At 41.5% G+C, this 10,592-nt stretch overlaps 1 protein-coding gene across 1 annotated transcript in view; it reads left to right on the top strand.

Annotated features, from left to right (window-relative positions):
* ANOS1 (anosmin 1) overlaps window positions 1–10,592 on the top strand; it is a gene marked incomplete at its 5' end in the record, with an annotated part of 214,153 nt that overhangs the window by 121,298 nt on the left and 82,263 nt on the right. The window contains one exon of the mRNA XM_025209259.1: window positions 8,816–8,945. Within this exon, the coding sequence (XP_025065044.1) occupies window positions 8,816–8,945 (130 nt within the window). The remainder of the gene's footprint in view (window positions 1–8,815; window positions 8,946–10,592) is intronic.

Genomic DNA, 10,592 nt, shown 5'->3' on the forward strand with positions numbered 1-10,592 from the left:
GGCATTCCCAAATGCCCTTGGTGAGCCGGGGGGGCTTTTGGGCTCTCTTTCCCCCTTTGCTTCTCATTGGGATTGTCACCCCTTGGGCTCCGAGTATCGTCTCCTTAAGGAATGACCACTCATCTTGGGCACCCAGTTCCCCTACTCTCCAGGACCCCAGTGCCTCTCCCACTAATCTCAACTCAGTGAAGTTGGCCCTCTTGAAGTCAAGGGCTACTGCCTTGCTGCAGGCCTTTGACACCTTGCACTGGATGGTGAATTCCAGCAAGTGATGATCGTTATCACCTAGGTGGTCGAGGACCTGGAGTCCCCTCACCAGGTCGTCGCCTGTGGCCAGGACCAGGTCCAGCAGGGCATTCCTCCTGGTGGGACTGTGCACCTCCTGGGTTAAGTGGAGGTCCTGTATTTTGGCAAGGAACTTTCATGAGCGGTCAGACCTAACTGACTGCTCCTCCCAGCAGATGTCCGGGTAATTTAGATCACCCATGACAGTTACATCCCTTGCCTTAAGTGCCTCCGCAAGCTGACCCAAGAATTTGTGGTCCAGCTCTTCCCCTTGGTTGGGAGGTCTGTAGTAGACCCCCACCATTAAGTCCCTTTCCCCACGACCCCTCTGTATCCTGACCCAGAGCACTTCAGCCTGCCCCTCCTCAGACCCCATCCTGCTGGAAGGGGGCAGTGAGAAGAGTTAATTCCTCCCTTCATCCCTTCCCTGCAGCCAGGGTCTGCCAGCTCCAGGGACCAGGGTCTGCCAGCTCCAGTGCTGCAGCCCCCTCCCCTCTGCTTCCCAGCAGGCAGGCTGACTACAGCTGAGATGGGGGAAGAGGGAAGGAGGGAAGAATTAACCCCCTCCCTGCCCACTTTGCCTTAATGGGGCCATGCCCGCCAGTGTCTCTGCTAAGGCTGTCCCTGTTCCAGCTAGAGAGCAGAGGGATGGGGGCAGCCCTGCAGCTGGAGCAGAGATCTTCCTCTAGCCCAGAGAGCATGCCAGGATGCTGGGGTCGTCTGGTTTGTTTTAAACCAGCAAGGAGTCTGAAACAGACATTGCATAAACCAGTTTGAGCCAAGTCAGGCGCTCCTTACACAAGGAAAAAAACAATGTAACTTGAATTAGGGAGGTAATTAATTAATAGCTAGGGTAAGTTATCTGGCATATGGACCAGTCTCTCTGAGACATGACGTCCATATCCACATCCCTTATTAGATAGCAACAATGGAAGTAAAAAAATTTGGTTCGAAAGTAAACACAGGTTTTTGGGTTTGTTTGGATTTGTTTTTTTTGCCATATTAAAGAGGAGGTTGGATAGCCAGCCCTGTTTGAAATGAATATGAAGAATCTCTAGGCTTACTTTATCTATAAAATTGGGAAATTATATTGAGACCCTGAAAAACCTGATGGACTTTATAGGCCCCAAACAACAAAGGAAGACAAGATTTTATGGAGCATTAAGCCCCAGCAGTGACATGGGCAGCTCAGGAAACTGATCAAGGTAAAGCTCAGATACAAACAGGATAAAAATGAAGGCCCAGTCAGTTCCATGGGGAGAAGCAGGGGAACATCTTGAGTTAAGAGGAGCTTTGCACCACATAATTTATATTCCTCTTATCTCTTACTGCCTGGCATACCATCTAGTCCAGTAAGGTTGTATTTATCCTTGCTGTGCCCTATTTAAAGCTTAAACGTTATGAAGCTAGGGTGTATGCTCAGTGCATATGAAGGGTCAGTAAAGCCATAGTCAAGGATATGGACTCTGCATATGTCTTCATTGCAGGAAATTGTATGTGGTAATTGCTTCTATTTTATCGTGAACAATTTCACAATAATTCCCAATTAGTCATTCTCAGTAATTCCCAATTCACTGCCCGTTGTCTGCTGTACCCCTCTCCCCTCCCCTCACAATTCCCCTAGCTCCGTGATCCAAGAGTAAACAAGACATTCTCAGGATATGAATATATATTTTGCTTGGGTTTGTAATTTCCAAAATTTGCTCTAGCCTGTTATATGAAACACAAAAATGAAATGTTTATATTTATCTTCTCTTGTATGCAGTCCCCATTTTCTTGTGGGAAAATGAATTTTGAACTCAGTGTGATTTATCAGTTTTGTATACTGTTTTATGTGGTAATAATTTAAAAAATTTAAAATGAAAGTCTAGGATGCTATTGGCAGGCACTGTATTTAATGCTGAAATAAATAAATAAGTGTGTGTGTGTGTGTGTGTGTGTGTGTGTGTGTGTGTGTTTATTTATTTAAATCTAAGTAATATAACATGATTTAAGATATAAAAATTGATCATTGGATTAATGGAGGAACTTTATTTTCTGAACTTTGGTAAATATACCTTCTCCTAGTCAAACCACCTCACTATGATTTTACATAACATATGCTGTGAAAAATGTATGTGATTTCATTTTAGTGGATTGATTGGTAAAATGACTCTGAGGGATCAATTACCCTCAATAGATATAAGACACTGTGTCATAAAAAGCTTATGTTAAGCAATTATACCACTGAGTTTCAAAACTGACTTTCGTTCTTGCATGATACCATATTTTTAAACATCCAGTTGTAAAAAAAAATGAATCAAGTGTGTGATGACACATTGCCTCTGAGTCCCCTTGCTTTTATTAGGATGTGTTATTTTTCATATTCAATTAATTTAACTATCCTGATGCTAGATAGGAAAACTCACTTCCAATGAGGTGAATGGCTGTTATTGTATCCATAAGAGTATAAATGAGCTTTACATTTTCTGATTAGCTTGTTTATTCATTAAAAAAAATAAGGGCCATCACAGCAGTATCCATTGCCAATTAGATCATTGCTGGCTTAAATACAATCACACAAAGAATGACAAATCCTAATAACACTGGGTTAGAACTATTTGGATCATGGTGTCAGATCTAAATCAGGGTTTTGATTCCCATACTCTATCACAGTCCAAAAACGTGATCCTGAAAGCCTATGTTTAGGACACTCCAGGGCTGAACAGCTGTTAAACTCCATAGGCATGGCAGGTTTTTGATTATAAGGTTTCTCAAATGTCTGAAAATTTGCTTTGGGTAGTGCCTAGAAGTGTCTCAGTCTTGACAGTGCCTTCTCATGTCTAAGGCTCAACAAGACCATGTGAATAAACAGTGCTGTATCTATCTCTGTCTATTAGGCCAGGGCATCAGTATTCCACATGCATTGTGTTCCACATGCAAATACTGTAGCCGTAGTCTCCCTGTATATTAGATTAGTGATTAGGGAACTGACCAAATTTCATCTGCCTGAGATTCTTAAATTTACATCTCCTGCTTCCTTGAAGACAGAAGGCACTTACTTTTGAGGCTGTTTCACTATGCAAAAAAACAAAAAATAAGCAAACCATGAAATATTCAAGAGAACAAGAGGGAATGTTTCCCAGGTAAAGGAACTCACTTGAGGGCAAAAGAATCCAGGGTTCCAGCCATTCTTCTAAAGACTGCTAATACATTTTACATAAAATAGGTATCAGAAAACATGTATGAGTAGTCCTTTCTCCTGTGAATGCACATTTTTGCTCTCTGCTTCTGACCCAGTAAATCTTGAGTTACAGATTCCACAGGGGTGGTAGATACAGTGCCCCCATCATTAAACAGTGCATACTATTCAATGAATTGAGAAGAATAAGGTTTGAATCCTCACGTCCAAAGGGCAGGATTGAACCTTGGTCTCCCATGTCCTGTGTTGAGTGCTCTATTGTATCAAGGGGATTCCTTCTTCAGTTGTGTGTTAAAAGAATCAGGATGCTCTCCTTTTGAAAAGAAGGGCTTAAATGCCTAAATTTAGGAGAGATTTCCAAGCAAACAGAAGTGCCTAATCCCTGGAAAGGGCTGGAATTTAAGATTCCTATTGGCTAATTCCAAATGCTTCTCTACTTAACATGTCGCCTGTTTTGAATCCCATTCTTAGATGTCCAGCTATCCCCATTCACTGTACAAGGAATCTAGGTGCTTAACTCTGGGCTCTGAATTCCATCCAAGTCCAAGTGATTTGAAGGTTGGTGTTATGCTACGTACTGAACATCGTGGTGTCAGAGCCCATTTTAGAATCCAGCCCATAGCTCCTAGAGTGGAGAGGAACATGAAGGCAGTGTGCCAGATGCTCGTTGCTGAGACTGAATGAGGGAGTAGATGGGGACTATGGCTAGGACTTTCTGGCCAGTAGAAATGGGCAGTTGCCAAAGTAGGAAATAATTGTAATGGGGGGAGGGGGAGGAGGGTGCAGGGGAGGGAAGTTTTTGTATTCTCAGTAAAAGCTCAAAATTATTTTGGGACAGTGTAGCAACTCTCCCCTAGGTCAGGGCTATGCTTAAAAGGTTTTGTCCAATGCCCAATTATACTAATAGAAGTCTTTCCCTTGATTTCAGTGGGCTCCCTTGATTTTCTTTGATTTTATATGGCCTAGGATGGACAATTTACTTAATGATTTTGATTCAGAGTAGTTTATGCTAGTGGTTTTTCTTCAAATACATTTAAAAGTAACTTTCAGCTGACTTCTTTGCCTATGTCTGTGCCTTGTAAGGCCAATTTCAGAAAGTTCCTCTGTTAAATAAAAGAATAATCCAGTCAAACAAGTAATAATTCTAACCATTTTCTCTTTAGTTTTCTTAAAAATATTCATTTTAATATTAACATCATTTTACATATGGAATCATAGAAAAGTAGGGATGAAAGGGACCTCACAAGGTCATCTAGTCCAATCCCCAGCTCAAAGCAGGATCATTCCTGTCTAAATCATCCCAGTGAAGTGTCTGTCCAAGCTGGTCTTGAAAATTTCCAGGGATGGAGATTCCACAACCTCTCTGAGTAATGTTTTCCAGTGCTTAATAATCCTCATAGAATGAAAGTTCCTCCTAATGTCCAACCTAAATTTCCTCTGCTGCAATTTGAGACCATTGTCTCCAGTCCTGCCTCCTGTGGCTATAGATAATAGCCTGTCTCTATCCTCTTTATAGCTGCTTTTCCGGTATTTGAAGTTTGTTTTCAAATCTCCTTAGTCTTCTGTACTCCAGAGAAATGTTCTAACCATATCTAGGATCATAGGAGAGGTGCAATAGGTTAGTGTTCCAGCTTGTTCCTCTCCAGTTGTAGCCCCAGTTACATATAACTCACAACAGTGAGGTTAAGAGGTATTTTGCCAACGAAACAAATGGCAATGGATGTAGGCCGGTGACTAGATTTAAAATTAAAAGGAGTTTGGCAGCCTGAATTTAGATTTAATTTGTCCTTATCTCAGAATCATGAACCAGACCTGGCTCAATGAATATTCTTTTACAAAACAATCCTGCTTTGGAATAGCAAGATGGATATGAATCAGGACTAAGAGACATTGTCATTGCTACTTCAGGAATTTCCTGTGATGCCTGTTTGTATTATGCCTGCCTTATGATTATGAAACTCAATCAGACAAAATTTGCATAAATAAACATAGTTGTCACTACTTTCTAGTGTCTGGAGATATTGGTCCAGATTATGGTTTTACTTGCACCAGAGTCCAAATGATTTTTATGTGCTGTATCCCTTTTCTCCCTACTGTTTTACACCCATTCACTGTGTCATGTCTCATATTTAGATTATAAGCCCTTTGGGTTTTTCTGTATCTTGTATATATATCCGGTATACAAGCACTTTCTCTCTCTCCTGTAAAATATCTAGCACACATTTGGGTTCTATAAAATGAAGGTAATATTAAAGAATGGCTCAAGTATGCTCTAGCTCCACAGGGGACTTATTTGACTGGAATTATTCAGTCCCTCTACACGTAATAAAGAGGTAGATCACAGCAAGCAGAAGATGTAGAAGCAGACAATGAAGGGAGAGATCTGTAGTCTCTACATGAGTTGTAGTAGTCATATATACAGGAATCCTAAATGTGTATATCCAACTGGGAGGAGAGCTGACAGCAGTAGTTGGGTTGATCTGGAGATACATTGAAACAGATAATGCAAGAGAAGAAAAAAGATACTCTCCCTCAGACATCAAATATCCTAATATATATTTGCCCTTCACTTGTCAGCAGACTTCAAAATGGGCAGCACCTGAAAACTTTATTTATCTAACAATACTTTGTTTGGCTAGACAGCATCTTCCAAAAGTTCTGACTGGCTGGCTAGGTCTGGGGAGTCGCAGGTGACAGGGCAGTGTGCAGCTGAGCTGGCTCACTTGAATCTTATGTGGGGTAGAAGAGGTACAGCGCAAACAATAACATTTTGCATTCTTCTGGGAGCCTTTGGCTTACACATTTCACAGCAAGTAAGCACTGGATTCGATACTGGGAAGATAGGGGTTTTTTTGAGTTAGGGAAAACACATCTTGTCAAAACAAAGGGTTGCCTTTTTTAATGCTTTTAATTAGATTGCAAGTTTGGTTGAAAGTGACTATGAGGTAAATGTAAAATTTGAGATTTCTATGAGGGTTTTTTAAACTTTTTTGTTTATAAAAAATAAATTCTACAATCAACCATGTTGCTAAATAGATGGGAAACTGATAGGTCTCAAGATATGATTGTAAATACAGAATTGTCATCGAGCACTTATTTCTAGTGCAGTTCTCCCAAGATTGATTCTCATTTTATGTTGTTAAACCATTTTATTAGGGGCACAACAACAACAACAACAAAACTGTCACTGATAAAAATTGTTCATGACACAAAGACTGAGGTAGTGCTAGGTAATGATGAGGATGGGCTACTCATCCAGCAGGATCTGGACTTTGGCCACAAGAAGTAGTATGATCCTTTGGTGTTTAAATCAGAGAAGAATGCAAAGGAACAGAAAGTTGTTATTTTTTCTTTATTTGGTGCTGCAATATTGTGTCCAGTTCTGGTGTTGACAGGTCAAGGAAGATGTAGAAAAACTGGAAGGGTTTACAGAACAGTCACAAAAATATCAGAAGAACAAGGAAATGTGCCTTTGATTCAAAGACTGGATATGAATATATTTATTTTCTAAAAGAGAAGGTTAAGGATAACTTCATTACAGTCTAGAAGTAGCTACACAGAGAAGAAAATGTTGATAATGGGTGGCTGTTCAGTTAAGCAGAGAAAGGTATAACTTAATCCAATGGCCAGAAGCTGAAGCTAGATAGATTCAGACTTGAAATGAAGAATAAATGTTTAGGAGTGATGTTAACTGACCATTGGAACAATTATTCAGGGATGTAGTGAATTTTAAAATTAAGATTGGATTTTTTTTTTTTTAACTAAAAGATATACTTTAGGTTAAACAAATTTATTCATGAAGAGTCCATTATCTGAGTTATGCAACAGATCAGACTAGGATGATCACAATGGTCCCTCTAACTTTATAATCCATCAATCTATTAAGATTCTCCTCCTAAGAAGGGTAGAGGACAACTGTATCTGGGGAGCACTGATAGATAACTCCCACAGAGCCTTTTTCCCTTTGCACAGATTAACATACATTTAATTGGGCAAGGGAGAGTATGCACGTGAATGCATCCGTATTGGTTAGGATACTTATCTGGGCTCCAGTCCTTGCTCCAATGACTATTTAATATAAAATACATAAATTGTTATTGGTATAGGGAATCCAGCCTTCCACCAGTTCCTAAACATTGTAGACTTAGGCTTACATTTCCCTGGTGCAATAATTGTTCAATGTACAGCGTGGCAGGGGACCACAGCATTCCTCAACCCCAGAATACTCTAAATCTTGGTAGTTAGATCATTTTCATGAAATGTTGGAGATGCTTGCTCATGTCTCTTCAGGAAGGAATTAAAGCTGGTCACCCACAGCCTGGATGAATTCTGTAACCACAGCCTATTCAATAAAATGTCATCTTTTTATCCATAAAAATGATCCTTTATGTAGAAGGAATGTTATAGGTGCCTAACTCCAAAAGATGGTCCAATGTTGTAATATTGAGATTTGGAGATCTATACCTCCCTGAACCCTAAAGTAAGGGATATGTGTCCTAAACAGGGATGGGCTTTAGGATGTACCTTTTCCTTAACATGTCCTAGAGATTTGATTAAAGGGCATCTCCAGGCTGTTGTGGATACCATTCTTAGGTGTGCAGCTCTTCTCCAGGCATTGTATAGACAGGCTAGACACCTAACTTGGACCTTTAGGGCATTTTTACACATGCTCTCGGACATGGCACTGGGTGCTTTAATTAGCGAGCTGCACTAATTAAAAGCGCCCACGTATCACATGTATCAGCATCCCTGAGCATCTCATAACAGAAAAAATGGCGGCAGGGCACTTTGAACTTAAACTCATCAAACGTGTTTTATTTCAAAGCACATCACCACCATTTTTTCGGCATGGGGACGCATGGGGATGCTGATACATGTGATGCGGTCCAGGAGATTCGATTAATTGATTCTGCTTCAACACGCTGGATTTCCAGCATGTTGGAGCAGTCTCCTTGCTTGTCTATAGGAGCGTGTAGATTCCACGAGTCAGTAAGGCACCTAAAATTTAGACCTTGTTAAACATTGTGATGTCTACATCCTTTTGTGAATCTAGCCTTTAAGTTGACTTTCTGAGAGATGTTCCACTTGACAATGCAGTTGGAATTGATTTATTTTGCAGTTGAGCATGGTTGAAACTCATTGCTAAGAGCTTCAGTATAGAAGATGAGTGAAAAGAGTAGCAAGAGATAGTTTGCACTAAGCTCACCAACACTTTCTGGATATTTTATCAATATCCCAATCTAGAAAATGCATCTGAATAAACAGAGTGTAATATGAACAGCCATAAAATAGGGAGACTAACAATTCAGAATAAAAGGAGTCAGTGTGTTGTGACATTTTCCCCACCAGACTACAGATGAGAGAGTACAACTGTCTGACATAAGACCCAGCAGGTGGTACCAGTTTCGAGTGGCAGCCGTTAATGTGCACGGGACAAGAGGCTTCACAGCACCCAGCAAGCACTTCCGCTCCTCTAAAGGTTAGTGTTCTTTTCCTCCATCTGACACTCACCTTCAACTTGGTCACACAGAATGCAACACAATCCTCACAATATTTTTCTGTCTGTAGATTTTCAACAGGTGCATTTTTTGTATTTAGTCATTAGCTTTAGGAATGGGACTACACTTGTTTGAAGTTACCACATAAATTAAAGGTTAAAGATGCCATCGTTCTTTTATCTGTACAGGGGTCTCAGAATATTTAAACTTCTTTTTAGGCTCTTTCAACACTGCTAGTATCAAAATTGAACTTCTCCTGACCACATGACACTAAACATCAAACATGAAAGAACTGGGGTTTCAACAGATGTTGTTGTTAGAAGTTTCCATTTCTTTTTTCTTTTTTTTTTCCAGTTGTCATGGGGAATATATCCCTGCCATCTGCTGGGCAGATAGTATCACAATGCTTTGTTGGCTGTATTCTAGCAGTTAAAGGACTAATATTTTTACATAGACTGTCTCTCTTTCTTTTGTCTTTCTCTTTTGTGAAGGTGATCACAGGCACTTAGCCAGCACCAGAAATATAAACCCTAAGCAGAATATTGAAAGGAGAGAAGTGACAAGGACTCCAGGAAGTATAGGGATATTCCTATTGCTATTAGTTTTAGCTGGAAGCTGCTAAGTGACAGGTGGCCACAAGAAACCTTTAAATAGATGGGACTTCATTTAATTTGGACAATAGTGACATCATTCTTTAGTGATGTTTAACACAGTACACTTCAGGAACAACATTCCCTTTTATTTCAATATGTTTTAGGATTATCAATATTTTTAAGGCATCAGAACTCCATTGGGAAAGCTGGAGACAAATATTCAAGATTGGTTTAATTAACCAAGCAACAGTCATTAATTATGATCATACTAATTCAAGGGTGAACAATTATTTGGGCCCATGGGCCACTTTGGGAGTTTTGGGGAGCTGTCGCGGGCTAGGTCAATACCCCTTCCCCCCCACAACAGCTCACCAAACCTCCCTGTGTGGGATAGGGCCATGTGCAGGTGGGGAGCTGGCATGGGCACAGGCAGCAACTTCAGCAGGGGCTGCTCAGCTGGGGCCTTCACTACCACCAGTACTGCCTCTGGGCTGCCGTTTGTACCCCAAGGAGGAGCTCAGGCAGATGCCCCAATCCCAAATGGGAACCTGCTGGCTGCATCCACAGCAATGCCAGCAGCTGCCCAGTGCTGCATTGGCGTGCAAGCTGGGAGCTGATGTAAACTGTGGGGATGTGCTGTAGGTGGTGGACCTTTTGGTTGTGGGGGGAGGGAGAGAAAGAAACACAGAGGGAGGCAGCTCTGCCCACAGTGAGTGGTGGTGGCCTGTGCTGGATGTTGGGAAAAAACAGGACCTGGCAGCAGGTACACTCACCATGGCTTAGACCCTTCTGGCTGCAGCCACCCAGAGCCCACACTGGGGCTGCCCTGTGACTCCTCCCCATAGCTACTTCTGCCCCGCAGATCCTGGGTGGCCCAAGCAGCCTAGTGCTGCTGGCAGCAGTCACGGTAGCAGTCTCTCCCTCCTCCTTCCCTCCAATCCAAACCATCCTGCACCTACAGCACATCGCTGCAGCCTACACCAGCTCCTGACCTGCAGACAAGACGCCGTGCTGGCATCAGCTGCAGACACAGTC

Source organism: Alligator sinensis, unplaced genomic scaffold (genome assembly GCF_000455745.1).
Source record: "Alligator sinensis unplaced genomic scaffold, ASM45574v1 scaffold312_2, whole genome shotgun sequence".
NCBI classification, from domain to species: domain Eukaryota; kingdom Metazoa; phylum Chordata; order Crocodylia; family Alligatoridae; genus Alligator; species Alligator sinensis.